The following is a 16198-nucleotide window of genomic DNA, read 5'->3' as shown; positions in this document are numbered from 1 at the left end:
AACAACAACAAGTGCTGGCGAGGATGTGGGGAAAAGGGTACACTTGTACATTGCTGGTGGGACTGCAGATTGGTGCAGCCAATTTGGAAAGCAGTATGGAGATTTCTTGGAAAGCTGGGAATGGAGCCACCATTTGACCCAGCTATTCCCCTTCTTGGTCTATTCCCTAAAGACCTAAAAAGAGCATGCTACAGGGACACTGCTACATCGATGTTCATAGCAGCACAGTTCACAATAGCAAGACTGTGGAACCAACCTAGATGCCCTTCAATAGACGAATGGATAAAAAAAATGTGGCATTTATACACAATGGAGTATTACTCTGCATTAAAAAATGACAAAATCATAGAATTTACAGGGAAATGGATGGCATTAGAGCAGATTATGCTAAGTGAAGCTAGCCAATCCCTAAAAAACAAATGCCAAATGTCTTCTTTGATATAAGGAAAGTAACTAAGAACAGAGTAGGGACGAAGAACAGGAGAAGAAGATTAACATTTAACAGGGATGAGAGGTGGGAGGGAAAGGGAGAGAGAAGGTAAATTGCACGGTAATGGAAGGAGACCCTCAGGGTTATACAGTGGAGGGGGTAGAGAGAGAGGAGGGGAGGGGAGGGGAGAGGTGGGGAGGGGGGAGGGTGGATGATGGGAAAGGCAGCGGAGCACAACAGACACTAGTATGGCAATTTGTAAATCAATGGATGTGTAACTGATGTGAATCTGCAATCTGTGTATGGGGTGAAGGTGGGAGTTCATAACCCACTAGAATCAAAGTGTGGAATATGATATGTCAAGAAATTTGTAATGTTTTGAACAACCCACAATAAAAAATTAAAAAAAAAAAAATAAAATAAAATAAAATAAAATATATAAATAAATAAATAAATAAATAAACAACAACAAATAAATAAAGATTAAATTCTTAAAAAAAGAAAAAAGCAATCGTGACATTCATTCAGAAAAATTAAAAACTCCAAATAGCCAAAGCAATCTTTAGCAAGAAGAGTAAAGGAGGAGGCATCACAATATCAGATCTTAAACTATACTACAGAGCCATAGTAACAAAAACAGCATGATATTAGCACCAAAACAGACACGTAGACCAATGGTACAGAATAGAAGACACAGAGACAAACCCACATAAATATAGTTATCTCATACTAGACAAAAGCACCAAAAACACTCAATGGAGAAAAGAAAACCTGTTCATTAAATGGTGCTGGGAAAACTGGAAATCCACATGTAACAAAATGAAATTAAACCCTTATCTCTCACCCCACACAAAATTCAAAATGGATCAAAGACATAGGCACTAGACCAGAGACTCTGCACCTAATAGAAGAAAAAATAGTCCCAAATCTTCACCATGTCAGCCTGGGATCTGACTTACTTAATAAGATTCCTAAGGTGTAAGAAGTGATTGAATCAATAAATGGGAAGGATTCAAACTAAAAAGGTTCTTCATAGCAAAGGAAACAATCGATAATGTGAAGAGAGAGGCTACAGAATGGAAGAAAATCTTTAGCATACCCACCTGAGATAGAGTATTTATCTTAAGAATATATAAAGAACTCAAAAAAACTTAACACACACAAAAAAACCCCACAAATAACCCAATCAATAAATACGCTAAGGAACTGAACAGAAACTTCACAGAAGAAAATACAATCAATCAACAAATATATGAACAAATGTTCAATATCTCTATCAATTAGAGAAATGCAAATCAAAACTACTCTAAGATTTCATTCTCACTCTTGACAGAATGGCAATCATCAAGAACACAGGCAACAATAAATGTTGGCAAGGATGTGGTGAAAAAGGTACACTCATACATTGCTGGTGGGACTGCAAATTGCTGCAATCACTATGGAAAGCAGTATGCAGATTCCTCAGAAAACCTGGAATGGAACCACCATTTGACCCAGCTATCCCACTCCTTGGTTTATACCCAAAAGACTTAAAATCAACATATTACAATGATGCAGCCATATCAATGTTTATAAGCAGCTCAATTCACAATAGCTAAATTATAGAACCAATTTAGGTTTGTTTTAATAGATGACTGAATAAAAACAATTTTGGTATATATATCATATGTATAATATATATACACATGTATATAATATGATATGTGTGTATAAGTGTGTGTATATACTATACATATAATATAATGAAATATTAATCTTAAAGAAGAATGAAATTATGGCATTTGCTGATAAATGGATGGAGCTGGAGAAGATCATGCTAAGTGAAATAAGCTAACACTAAAAAAAAAACAAAAGTGGAATGTTTTCTCTGATATGAGGATGCTAATTTGCAATAGGGGGGTCGTTGTGAAAAGAATAAAGTTACTTTAGGTAGACAGGAGTAAATGGAGGGGAGGACGTATAGGGGTAGGAAGAATAGAATGAATCAGACATGATTACCCTATATACATATATAACTATACAACCAGTGTGATGCTTCAACATGTACAACCAGAAGAATGAGAAATTATACTCCATTATATATGATGTATCAAAGTTCATTCTACTGTCATGTATAGCTAATTAAAACAAATTTTAAAAATTAAAAAAAAAGTTGGCAGTAGAACCTAATTTGAATTGATGTGAAACTATTAATAGTTTTAATTTTATTCCACCTAGTGTGAATATTCATAAGTTTTCATGCATAAATATTAATGTGTTTCATTATAGAATACTGTCTCAAGACATGACCAGGGTATTAATAATAAGCAACACATGCTCCACATGACCTTTCTAAAATCTGAGACCATGTGGTATGTGAAAGCTAAATGTATCTCAGAAGGTACTGTGGCCCAATAAAAGCCAGAGTTTCCATCAATCCCCTTTCATACCTCTGTTTATATGTGAGGATGTCCCATGGTGTATGGTTTATTATCAGGGCGGGTGCAGATCCCTCATGGTAATCAGAAAAGGTTATGACAGTTGAATGTTCAGCAGTGTTAACATCCACCAATATACCTCCATTCTGTTGTAGGGAAAAAAAGTACATATGCCATGTATTGGTTTAACCTCACTTACATATGTAATTTCAATCAGTTATGTAAATACAAAGGCTTTTTCTTAAGTTCTTACTGAAAAGCAAACTGGCTCTGATTTCTTACATACATTCATAAGGCATTATATATTGATATAGCAGCATCTTCAAATAATTAACACTAAATTTTTATAGCATGGTTCAGTGAAATGCGTGAAGCAAAAATTTTTAAAAAGACATTTTATTTTAAAATATAAAAACTTACAAGATCTTCTAAACTCAACAAAGTGCCATTATCCTGTTGGTTATAAAAGAATGGTTTGGAGGATCCTTCACAGCCCACCACTCTCACACAAAGTTTGCCTGACAAATTTTCGGGCCAAAATGGAAGGCACTGAAAACACAAAAATTAATATCAGTCTTAAAATAATGCTGTGATATAAATAAGATATTGGCTAATTAAGTTTTTACCTCTGAATCTGATCTTGATTAAATGATCACCAAGTTCCTTAAAATATTTCCTCTACATCTCATATTAAGACCATTGACAATATAATGACTATTATGTTCTATTTATGACTATTAACATTCACCAGAAGAATACAGATATATTAATCCATCTATATATACAATGTCATATTCACTCTATCATATTTATATGTTAAAATATGACAGCCAGCTATCCATCCACATGTACAATATGAGAAACCCAAAAGCATGTTCAGTAAGCACATCTCAAATACCTTAAATAATTAAAAATTATAATATTTATAACATTTACTTTTGTGCATATCCCATTTTACTTCATTAATGCATGAAGAATTCTTTCATAGACTATCTTATCTGAGATAAACCAGAAAGAGAATAGAAAACAGAGAAGAGACCATCATTAACCTACTGAAAGTCCTGACATCACCTTCCTAGCTATTTGAACTTAATCAAAAAGTCATAGTTCTTTGAGCCTGTTTCCCTATCTATAATACTGGGGTTTTCATTCCTAACATTATAGAAAATGTCCTTCTGTTATAGAATACTGGGTAAATTTTGCTTCTGAATAAAAAATACTACTGTTGCCAAATCTACATCAAAGACAAAAAAATAAAATAAACAGTTATTGCTAATACACAGAGATCATTTGAAGTACCTTGAAGAGACCATGCATCTTAGAGCTCTAAATACGTTTTTACTGAAATAAGAATCCTTCCTTTTGAGTCTTTTGCTAAGTACTTTTAAAAATAATTTCAAATTCCTCAATAGGACACCCATAGCACAAAAGTTAATAACTAGAATCAACAAATGGGACTTACTCAAACTAAAAAGTTTTTTCTCAGCTAAAGAAACAATAAGAGAGGTAAATAGAGAGCCTACATCCTGGGAACAAATCTTTACTCCTCACACTTCAGACAGAGCCCTAATATCCAGAGTATACAAAGAACTGCAAAAATTAGACAATAAGAGAACAAACAACCCAATCAACAAATGGGCCAAGGACCTGAACAGACACTTCTCAGAGGAGGACATACAATCAATCAACAAGTACATGAAAAAATGCTCACCATCTCTAGCAGTCAGAGAAATGCAAATCAAAACCACCCTAAGATACCATCTCACTCCAGTAAGATTGGCAGCCATCATGAAGTCAAACAACAACAAGTGCTGGCGAGGATGTGGGGAAAAGGGTACACTTGTACATTGCTGGTGGGACTGCAAATTGGTGCAGCCAATTTGGAAAGCAGTATGGAGATTTCTTGGAAAGCTGGGAATGGAGCCACAATTTGACCCAGCTATTCCCCTTCTTGGTCTATTCCCTAAAGACCTAAAAAGAGCATGCTACAGGGACACTGCTACATCGATGTTCATAGCAGCTCAATTCACAATAGCAAGACTTTGGAACCAACCCAGATGCCCTTCAATAGACGAATGGATTAAAAAAATGTGGCATTTATACACAATGGAGTATTACTCTGCATTAAAAAATGACAAAATCATAGAATTTGCAGGGAAATGGATGGCACTAGAGCAGATTATGCTAAGTGAAGCTAGCCAATCCCTAAAAAGCAAATGCCAAATGTTTCCTTTGATATAAGGAGAGTAACTAAGAACAGAGTAGGGACGAAGAGCATGAGAAGAAGATTAACATTAAACAGAGATGAGAGGTGGGAGGGAAAGGGAGAGAAAAGGGAAATTGCATGGAAATGGAAGGAGACCCTCAGGGTTATACAAAAGAACATACAAGAGGGAATGAGGGGAAAGGGAAAAATAATACAAGGGGGAGAAATGAAGGTCAATAGGGGGGGTAGAGAGAGAAGAAGGGTGGGGAGGGGAGGGGAGGGAGGAGGGGGGATAGTAGAGGATAGGAAAGGCAGCAGAACACAACGGACACTAGTATGGCAATATGTAAATCAATGGATGTGTAATTGATGTGATTCTGCAATCTGTATATGGGCTAAAAATGGGAGTTCATAACTCACTTGAAGCAAAGTGTGAAAGATGATATATCAAGAACTATGTAATGTTTTGAACAACCAACAATAAAAAAAAAAAAAAAAAAAAAAAATAATAATTTCAGAATATTTTTTGAGCAGTACTAAAAATGAACTTCAGCTATCCTGAAGGTCAGCTAGTTTGACTGAAAACTGGGTCAAAGTCAAGGACTACTGCTCATCTTTGCAGTAGTACCCTCTTCCTTCACTTTATCCCTCATTCTTTTCACCTCATTAAATATTACTGAGCCTGCAAAGTTCAGTTCAAATCCCAACTGTACAACAAAGCTCAACCTTTTGATATAGACCACGAATGCCCATCAATTCAATTATCAATGACCTTGTTGACCCTGGAAAAGTGTTAACCTGATTTCTTTTCTGTAAAGTGAGAGAGCTGAATTGCAAGAAAATTCCATCTTCTCTACTCAGAAATTCTATAACCACTTATAACTTTGTTTACACTATCTTTCTCTCCATTTGTTAATTGATATACAGCTTAATCCTTGCCTATAAGATTATAGTTTCTTGAGTACAGAGACATCATCTTGACAACTGAGACTATATAGAGTACATTATCTATGTGTACTTTTCACAGTACATAGCAATGGTTTATATAAGGACTAGAGAAGGACAATTAATCATTTAGATTGAGATATGGGTAAATATCAACAATTATCCTCTTTTTTTAAAAACACACACACATATATATATATATATATATAATATAAAAATCTTTTAAAGCTGGCCATCATATTTTAACACATAAATATGATAGAGCAAATATGACAAAGAGATACATAAAATCCTTATTTACATGTCAATACTGGTTTCTATACTGTAGGAATACGTAAATGAAGACTTACCTCTGAAGAAGCAATATAGTTCCATTTATTAGTTGGCATTGAGCCATCAGATGCAATTTCACCAACTTCTAGTTCTAATGATGACTTGTTTGTAATGGTACAAAAGGGAGTCAGAGTAACTATTCGTGAAAGATTAAAACTGCTCATTTTGATGCTAACACCAACCTGTGAGAAGGAAACAAGTTTATTTCCTAATATTTTATGCAATCTCTAAAACCTACACATATTCCTTCATTTACACACTGATTCTTAAAATATTTTAAAATAAGAATTCTTACATTAAGTAATGAACATAAGCTATGAACATAAGATAATGAGTATCTTCTCACTAAAAAGAAAAATTTTTGTTCCCTAATATGACTCTATCAGAAACCAATTCAAGAACTTCAATCAGGAATTTAATGACACCTTGCAAGGACAGATTTAAAGTGTCCTCTGTTATTTTTATTAGACACTTTAAATATTCCAGACACAGACTGATTTATAATTAGTGGAGAGGCTCAAGTTTTGTGGCTTTATTATCTGTCATAAAATAAATAAAATAAAAATTTTGTAGTCCTAAAACAGTTCAGTTGGTATCCAATTATTCAAATTTATACTTGGCAGGGACTGTACAGAATGAAGATTCTACCATGCTATCAATATTTACCAAACTACACACTTGGGTAGATTCAACCCATTGTATTAATCTGTGACAAATTCCACTTCTGCTTTATTAACAGTGATCAAAGAAACTGGTAAGAGAGACCTCTCCACATAATACTTTCAATTCTGATATCTGTACTCTTTAGGACCTAAGCGGTTTAACTGAATTGTGGGATTGGTGAATGGAGTCCAAGGTAAATAGGGAAGTCGACTCTTACCAGGTATTCCATATTGTTGGCAGGACACTTCACACACCCATAACTTCCCACTGTATCCAATGAGAAACTATTGGACCAAGAACTAGTTGAAATTTTTAACTGAACCTGTAACAGAGAATAATATCATCATATAAAAAACCTGAAAGATGATATTCATTTGATTTGATGGAAAGAACTGCAAGAAATTTCTTCAGTATCATAGGACACAAAAATACAATGATAGCCATACTACAAATGAATAACAGAACCACAGAAAACACTATGGAATGACAACCACAGCACAGCTCTGACTTTCCCATTTACCTAAGCAATGAGTATAGTGAACTGAAGAGATATTGTTTTTTTTTTTTTTTTTGAAGTTGTAATGCAAAATGATATGTTCCAGTGTTAGACTTATTATATAGAGTTAACAGATTCTTAACAGTTTGAGAACTCTGAGAATTCATCTTTAATATTATTCAGCAGGCACTAAATGAAAGGTATTGTGAAAGTAAGAATGGGAGAAAGAAGGACCCAGTTCCTGTCTTCAATGAGCAACTGGACCAGAGAACAAGAAATACACACTAGTAATTATGATGCAAGACTCAATGTGACAAGAGCCATACAAAAGGTACAAAATGTTATCAGGGTGAGAAGATAATGACGCTAGAATTTAGAGAATGTCTTACAGAAGAAGACATACCTGTGCACCAGATTTAGTCTCACCCGTATCTACCCAACTAGATTATTAAAAAAAAAAAAAAAAAAAAAAAAAAAAAAAACTGAGGATAACCAGAGGCCAGACACATAAACAGATAATCACCACTCCAAAACAGTGGTTCTCAAAGTGGTCCTCAGACCAGCAGCATCAGCATCACCAAAGAATCTATTAAGGATGTGGTCTCTCAGGTCCTACTCAGACAGACTGAATCAAACTCACTTTGGGGGACATAATTCAGTAAATAGTTTTAAAAGCCCATTCTAATGTACACTGAAATTTAAGAACTATTCTGAGAGAACATGAGTGGTATGTCCAGATTTATTTAAAATAGTCAGAAAATCTTCACACATATCAGGCCTAAGCAGAATGCCAAAGGACAAACTATAGATAACCAGGAAAGATGAGGGAAACAGGAAAAGGGTAGGGGAAGAGGCTGTCTAGGCAGAAGGTGAGGCATATGCAAAAGCCTAGAAGTGAGCACATGGGAAAGTAAAGAAGGCAGATGTGCATCTGAAGAGGAAAGAAGGGACGAGAACATAAAAGATCAGGCTCAAGCTTTAGGCTTCTCTACCCTAGCTTAATGCTGTGCCCACCGAAGACTCAGCTAATGTAAGTATATTCAGTCACCATATCTTTAGAAATGCTTTATCACCAGGAAAGTATATGAAATAAAACTATTTTATCTGTCATGAATTTAAGAACAGAAGTAATGTTACAGATAGGAGAGAAAGAGCAACTGAGTCTTATCAAACTGCTGTCGTTCCTGCCATCCCACTTGATTTTGCACTCCTTAAAGTCCCACTGAACTTAATTCACACCAATGGTACTTAAAAAACAGGGAAGCATAGTGTCAGGTTCCTAAGTTTCTAGAGAAGAGATTCTCCTATTTAAACTTGCTTTATGAACAAAAACATACCTTGTTTTTACTAAAAATGTTCTTCTTCTTAAAAGAGAATAAAATAATGTCCCTAAAATCAGCTGGATGTTTCACGTGAATATCTTCTGAACGATACTGAAGAACACGAGAAGTCTTGTTGATCAACCAATAGGGACTAAACACAGAGAGCACTAATCGGCTGCCAATTCGCCTGACATGTATGGACAGATCGACTGTCATCACATCTGTGGAGTCGGAAGAAAAGCACACAACAAAGAATTCGGGAAGTGTATCACATATGCGGAAATGTCCATTCCAGTTTTTGCCCAGGTATTTCACCAGGACTAATTCCATGATCTCTCCACTGATTCGTGAATGTAAAACATCAGCAGTACTGCCTTCGGTTAGTTCATGAGTTTCTGCTGTTCCCTAAAAATAAACACACAAAAAAAATTTGCTCAGCAATTTTTGAAACTTTTGAAATAGCAAAATTCATGTTTTACACAAACGCTAAATTAACTACCAACTCTTCAAACAAGAACCTTGTTCAAATATTATGACAACCCAGTAATCACTAAGGACTAAAAAGAAAACACTATGCCATAGCCACAAGCAGCACTGTCTTTTGGCCATTAGTAGGTCAACAATCATAAGTTTTGATAAAATATTCATATCTATATCAAGAATCCTGGGCTAGATTCAGAAATCCTGACTGTTGTCCACCAGAGCTACATCATTAAATAAGCCTCTTAAGTGCCTGGGCTTCAGTTTCATCCTCTATTTAAATATCACACCTGATGGTTCCATAAGGATGGAATATGGAAAATGATATTGAACTACTCTGACAAGTTATCTATGGTGTAATTTTTTTCAAAATAAATAATAGCAAAATATAAATCAGGGTTTCTTACTAAAACTGTCTTTTGTATAAATACTATTTAGTTCATTTAATTAATTTTTGTCTGTACAACTCAGGAATAGCTCATTGTTAGATTAAAAAAAAATTGAGGTTCCATACTCTGTGACTTTAAAATATCATAGCATGTACAAATTTGAAAGTATTTATCATACCCCACTACTAGGGAAAATATTTCTTATTATTTAAGATAGTAATTATTTTTGTTTTCATTAGAACTGTAGACCAAATAATCATACTATTAACTCTTTTAAATAAAAACTTTAAGATGAAGTATTTTCTCATTGACTTTTTCTCCCCTTTAGATAATAAAATTTTACTTAATGAATGAAAAGATGACTATGGTTCTTAATTTCTGATAGATGTAGCAAGGACAAGTATTAGGAATTGAGGAACTGAAGTGCCTATGTTTAAATCCTGGCTCAAATACTAAGTGGATATGGGATGGTGGGCCAATCATTTAACCTCTCCCTAACTCAGTTTCCTCATCAGTATCTACTACAAAAAGTTACTATAAAGACTGAACATGCCAATACATGTAAAGTACACAATACAGCTCCTGACATATGAATGCTATGCTGCTTTTTCCTATCATTAATATTATTAAAGCATTATCAACTAAGCTATATAAAACACAGACTTCAACTAAAAATGCTATAAAACAAAACTAGAGTTCATTCTATACAATAATAAAAGCTAAACAAGAAATATACCTCGAGTAAATATCTTAAAGAATAGGGGAGAAGATTCCGCAGAGTGAGAGGAGGGTAAAGATGAATAATGTAAGCTGGATCCCAATCTTCCCCATGTGTGCTGATATAGCTTAGTTCATCAGGCACAGCAACTGTATTCACTATGAGAGGCAGGAAGTTGACTTCCACTGATGGACACTGCAACCTGCATCTGACTTCCCTGCTCCTGTGAAGTTCTTCCTTCCAGGAAATATAAGTGGTAGATTCTTTGTACTGATGCTCTAAGATTCCGGCTGGTTGAATAAACAATTGACATCTGCAGAAAAAGAAACCAGGAAGGAAAAAGTTTTGATTGAGATATAAGAAAAATAATCTCATTAAATCTTCTTGATAACTCTACAAAATAGGTACTATTATTCTTCTCTTTACAGGTTAGGAAGTCTTAGCTAAGAAAGGTTGGGAAACTTGCCCACAGTCACATGTCTAACTCACAGAGGAACTTTCTGGGAAAAAGCACTCTGTAAACAAGGGCAATGTAAAATTTTTTTCATTTCAAATACAAAGGCAGTCAGATAAATATAGATCTCAGATAATTCTAAAACATCAAATATATATAAAAAAGAAGGCATTTCATCTTGCAAGTTCATTAATAATATAAATGTGTTTTTCTGCACTTAAAAACTGTCTTAAACCTAAAACTGCTTTTATAGCTCTTACATTATAAAAATATAAGGTTATTTTTTTCCAGAAAAAAGATGCCTAGCCAGGCACAATGGTATATGCTTGTAATCCCAGAGACTCTGGAGGGTAAGGAGGAGGATCACAAGGTCAAGGCCAGACTCAGCAATTTAGTAAGACTCTGCCCCACAATAAAAAAAGAAATAAAAAGGACTGGGAATGTATTTCAGTGGTAAAGTACCTCTGGGTTTAATAACCCATACCAAAAACCAAAAACCAAACCAAAACAAAAAAACAAAACATAAAATTCAAAATATATATTACAAAGTTTTTAAAGCTTTATATATTCAATGAAATATCTACCTATATGAATTTAAAGGAACATGGAACTCCTCTTCAGGTCTGGCTATTCCAATGGGCTCCAACAGCTTAATATTCTTGACAAATTTATAGATGATAAATGCAATAGAGAAATGGTTTTTAATCTGTTAGACAAAAGGACATACAATAGTTTAAAAAGGATAGACAAATTAAAAAGCTGCACGTAATTACTTTTAGGTCTAGAAGTTTTCAAACCCAATATTGGAAGGCATTTTCATTGGTAATTGAAAAATTTTAGGATAGATAAATGCAATGTATATTAAACTTGAGATCTAAATGAAAATTAAGATATTCACATAGTCCTATAATTACATGCTTATGTTTATTTTAGTTTATTATACTATCTTTCAAATATGCATTGCTCTTTGTCAATTTCAGTCAGATTTTCTCCATTACAACCATTTATGTATGCATCATATGACTAAACTAAATAGAAGAGCAAAAGCTATTTGAGAAGTACAGTATAAGTTTATTCTTGACTACAGTATATTTGCTGGAATCAATAATAAAGAGAGATTAATTGCCAAAATTTGAAATCTTTTCAATTTTTATCTGATGTTATAGAAATGAAGAAATGTCCTTTTGCTGATCATATATTGATCCGATCCCAAAATCTATAATGTGCAAAAGAAGAAAAATGTTTAATAAAGCCTTAAAAGTAGAAAATATTTATAGATTAAAATGCTAAATTCTTTTCAGGAAAGTAGATAATTCCAATATTTCTTCATATGCACTTGAAAAATGTGATTCCAAATATTGTACAAAGAGAAGGAACTATTATCCTATTTTACAACTAACGATAATTACAATATTCCTCAGTTCTGAATTTTTAAAAGAATACAAAAACAATTTCATTAATTTAAAAGCAGGAGATAACAAATGTATCAGACATTTAAAATAAAGAATATTATAAAATCAAGTTATAGAGTAGGAACCTTTTCAGTGCACTATAATGAAGTTCTACTATATATTCTTCTATTCAGCTAAACAATATTTTCTGCTTTAGAGAAAGTGACACAATTCACCCTAAAGCATTACCTGCAGGGGAGAACGCAGGGTAATTACTTTATTCCCTTCAGTTGCATCAATCTGTACCAAGACTGAATCAGAATGACTGGCATTGGGATTCCGTACATTGTACAATCGCCGTCCAGGTCTGGCAACAGGGATGTTTCCAACTTCTGTGTATCCATGCGGTACTAAGACAGAGCATAAGTGAAAATAAGTCCAAATATTTATTCATTAATAATCATCAGCACCTCAAAATAATGATGAATATTTTATAGAATTTGAGAAGGTAGTAATTACTATCAATATTTTAGGACTTTGGAATATCATTATTTTCTCTCATTGAAATCTTATTCTTTTTGAAGCATACTATAAGTTGTATTACTAAAGAACATTGAAATAATCTAGTTTTGCAAAGTATTTCTTGAATTTAATCTTTTTCAAGTTTAGAAGAAAATAAGACATTAGTTTATTAATTATTTACTCCAAGCCTTTAGAAAGTTGTCTCCCAAGATATCTGCTGCAAAATGTTTCTTTATCTCTTATCAAAAATAAGCCCACAGCAATTCCTAAGACATTCTTAAAATAATTAGCATACCAAAGGTCAGAGTGAAGAAGGAGCTTTCTTGACGGCTGAGTACACACAGTTTCCCTTGATGTGAAGGTTCCATGCTGGCATATTCCAGCTCCAAGTTCTGACCAGCATCCACATCATAAATGCCACTTTTCTCAGGGGGGCCCATCACTCTGAGATTACGATTTGGTTGCACCTTAATGGGAACACCTACAGCATTTTTTACCATAAAAGGAGCCCTGTCTTTTAAGGAGTAGTCAAAAGTAGAAGCAGCACCCTGTGAAAAACCCTGAAAAGGAATAAATCATCATCATTTTTACAATATGTATATTTCTTTCAAACATTTTACCACTATTACACATTTTTTAACTAATTTTGATGACAAAAAAATATCCATACATGTTTCATTCTCAAGTTCTATTTAATATATTCCAAACAAGAATCAAACATACTTTTGCTAAATTGTTGAAAACACTAAGACAACTTTTGGATATTGTTATATTCATTGTATCTCCTGAAGAAATATGAATTGCCATTTGTGGCTCAGGAATAAAATCATCTCCTGGCATCAAACTTTTGTCCTGTATTTGGTTCTTCTTTACCTATAATTAAACAATATAACAAATTTAAGTTATCAGTCAATAATAAAATTAAAATATAGTATTGAATTCTTCTAAATTGGTTGCTTTACATTAAGGCTTTTCAAGTCTCATTTTCAAAAATATTCAGAGCTTCCCACTGACTTAGTGCAGATGAGAAATCTTTCTTTCAGTGCATAATCCATGGGAAGATGCTTTTTAGAACCATAACATGAAAGCACTCAAAGTCAGCTATTAGATTTGCCTCCTGTGGATCTCCCAGAGTACAACTAATTACTTAGTGTGGACTAAGTGATGATTATGACCTAAGACGGCCCCAAATTCTACATTAGTCCTTATTTGGTGGTATCATCTGGAAATAAGTTTTTTCCTTCTGTTTTCTACAATTAACACATATACAAAAGTAATACTAGCTTTCAACCAGCCATCAGATTCAACCTGTTGCAGTATCACAATCATGTTTTTATTCTAATAACATTTCAAAAGGCTGTAAAACATTCTTTCTTAGCTTCTTTACATCAGAGAGACAAATACCACTTCTAGTTCATTATTCAGAGTATATAACACCTTCCCGTTATTCTAGAAAAATGTGCTTTGGTATATAGACTTCTGAAGTGCTCTCAAGTAATACATAAAGAAGTAATACAAAAGACTTGTTCATAAATAATAATAAAATTCTCTCTCCACTTTTTTGGTCTGTCTCTTAAAAATCACTGAATATCTCAAAGAGCTTCTAAATTTATATGAGTTACATCTACCTATATCCAAACTATTCAAAATGAAAACATAAGATTTTAATACACATTTGAAAATGTTAGATTTAAGTTATTTAATGAAAAATAACTATATAAAATATATAAATAGTGAGAAATGGGGCATTTACAAATCGCTTCAGCACCTGCCTTAAGAGATGAACTCTGATTTCTATTGTGCACTCAATCTGGCTCAATATTATATTCAAGAAATCCCTTGGAAACTCCATAGTTCATTCATGAGAGAATGAAGACAAAAATGATATGTTATGTCTGAGTATTACCATGAAAAGAGTTTTAATCACATGGACCCCTTGAAATGGCTTCAAGGATCCTGGACTGCATCTTGAGAATCCCTGAACTAAAAAATATTAATAAATATACAGAGTGTCACTCTATACAAAAATATTTTATGGTTTCCTTACATTAACCTTTAAATTCCATTGTCGCTTCCCCTCCACTCTCTCAATCAGTGGCTCCCACACAGCATGGATTTCATTGTAATAGTGAACCTGAAAAGTCAGAATTATGTTAGTCTTTCAACTTTAATTATATAACTCTGTAACTAGCATAGAAAAAAAAATGTCAAAAACCATTTATAAACCCCACTGAAAGATACAAAAAGTGTCAAGTGTATTTCCCTTTATCCTTTCTTTATTGTCTTAAACAAATTATTTAGCCAAAGATTTCTTAAAATCAATTCCCACAATACAATTATACATCAATTTATACAAATTAAATGTTAAAATATATTATCTATTCATATATGTATTTGTTGTTACCATGCATAAACAAAAAATATATTATCTATTCATATATGTATTTGTTGTTACCATGCATAAACAATAGCAACAAAAAATCTCATCTCTTGATTCTGCAATTGTACTTTCAAGAAGTTGGCTCTGAAGATTCTAAATGATGTATCCATACCTGTAGTGTCATGTCAGCTGCAGCAGCCATCAGAGAAGTCCAATTTTTAATACTGCCTGAAAACATAGACTCTGCCAGTAATAAAGGTACTGTTCGATGCCCAAGGCCACATTCTAAGGTAATCTGAACTGACTCCACAGTAATAGCACAATTTTCCTCTATCCGTGGTTGTTCACTGTCTCTGAAATTTTCTGTTAATTCTGTTGCCAAGTCAACACCAAGAAACCAAGAGTTATAATCACTAATAGATCTGACATCCCAAAGATTTTCCATTTCCTTAGATGTATCTTTAGATTCAACTTCTTTTGCCTTTGGAGACATAGCAGCCATGATTGTCATCACAGTATTAAGAATTATGGGTGAGATCTTTATAAAGGAAAGCAGAAAAACATTTAGAACAGATTCTTTCCCAGATGAGAAGAATTAATACATATATGATAGAGCTTTAAAAATTAATTAAAATTTTAAATACATTAAGTTCACAGCTAGAGAAAACATATTATTGGCATCAACTATCTAATTTTTGCATCCTTTGGAAAGAAAAAAAATGGATTTCAGAAACCATTCTGAATTTCCATTTGTAACTGGGCACAAAGTCATATTTAAAGAATCTGAATGCCACTAAAGAATAGAGAATTTTTTCAATCCTTTAAATTAAAAAAGCAAAATCTAAAAAGTTATTTCTAGCACACACCTGTCATTACAAATACTTTGTAAGTCAAATAAAGCATTTAATCACTCACTTATTAAACTGATTCAAATTTTACATCAAATAATGTAATTTATTTCAAATGAAGTAATGGCAACCTCATCTCACCACCCTTTCTTCCCTCTTTTTCTCCCCATTTCTCCTCTCCCCTCCACATGCATGCAAATATAA

At 33.4% G+C, this 16198-nt stretch overlaps 1 protein-coding gene across 2 annotated transcripts in view; it reads right to left on the bottom strand.

The window, feature by feature from the left end:
- Positions 1-2777: 2777 nt before the first annotated feature.
- Positions 2778-16198, bottom strand: part of LOC124080583 (intermembrane lipid transfer protein VPS13C) — a 140760-nt gene continuing 127339 nt past the window's right edge. For both annotated transcript variants that reach the window (XM_058573333.1, XM_046426544.2), the window contains 12 exons: positions 15319-15684; positions 14814-14900; positions 13490-13639; positions 13062-13326; positions 12494-12654; positions 11438-11559; positions 10418-10712; positions 8828-9217; positions 7212-7316; positions 6349-6513; positions 3268-3396; positions 2778-2993 (listed from right to left, as the gene is read on the bottom strand). In XM_058573333.1, coding sequence (XP_058429316.1) covers positions 2793-2993; positions 3268-3396; positions 6349-6513; positions 7212-7316; positions 8828-9217; positions 10418-10712; positions 11438-11559; positions 12494-12654; positions 13062-13326; positions 13490-13639; positions 14814-14900; positions 15319-15684 — 2436 coding nt within the window. In that variant the 3' untranslated portion in view covers positions 2778-2792. The remainder of the gene's footprint in view (positions 2994-3267; positions 3397-6348; positions 6514-7211; positions 7317-8827; positions 9218-10417; positions 10713-11437; positions 11560-12493; positions 12655-13061; positions 13327-13489; positions 13640-14813; positions 14901-15318; positions 15685-16198) is intronic.

Source organism: Marmota monax, unplaced genomic scaffold (genome assembly GCF_021218885.2).
Source record: "Marmota monax isolate L192 unplaced genomic scaffold, Marmota_monax_Labrador192_F-V1.1 WCK01_AAM20220418_F8-fsc00078, whole genome shotgun sequence".
NCBI lineage: Eukaryota > Metazoa > Chordata > Mammalia > Rodentia > Sciuridae > Marmota > Marmota monax.
The sequence above is the reverse complement of the archived record's forward strand: the minus strand, read 5'-3'. Positions and strand labels throughout refer to the sequence as shown.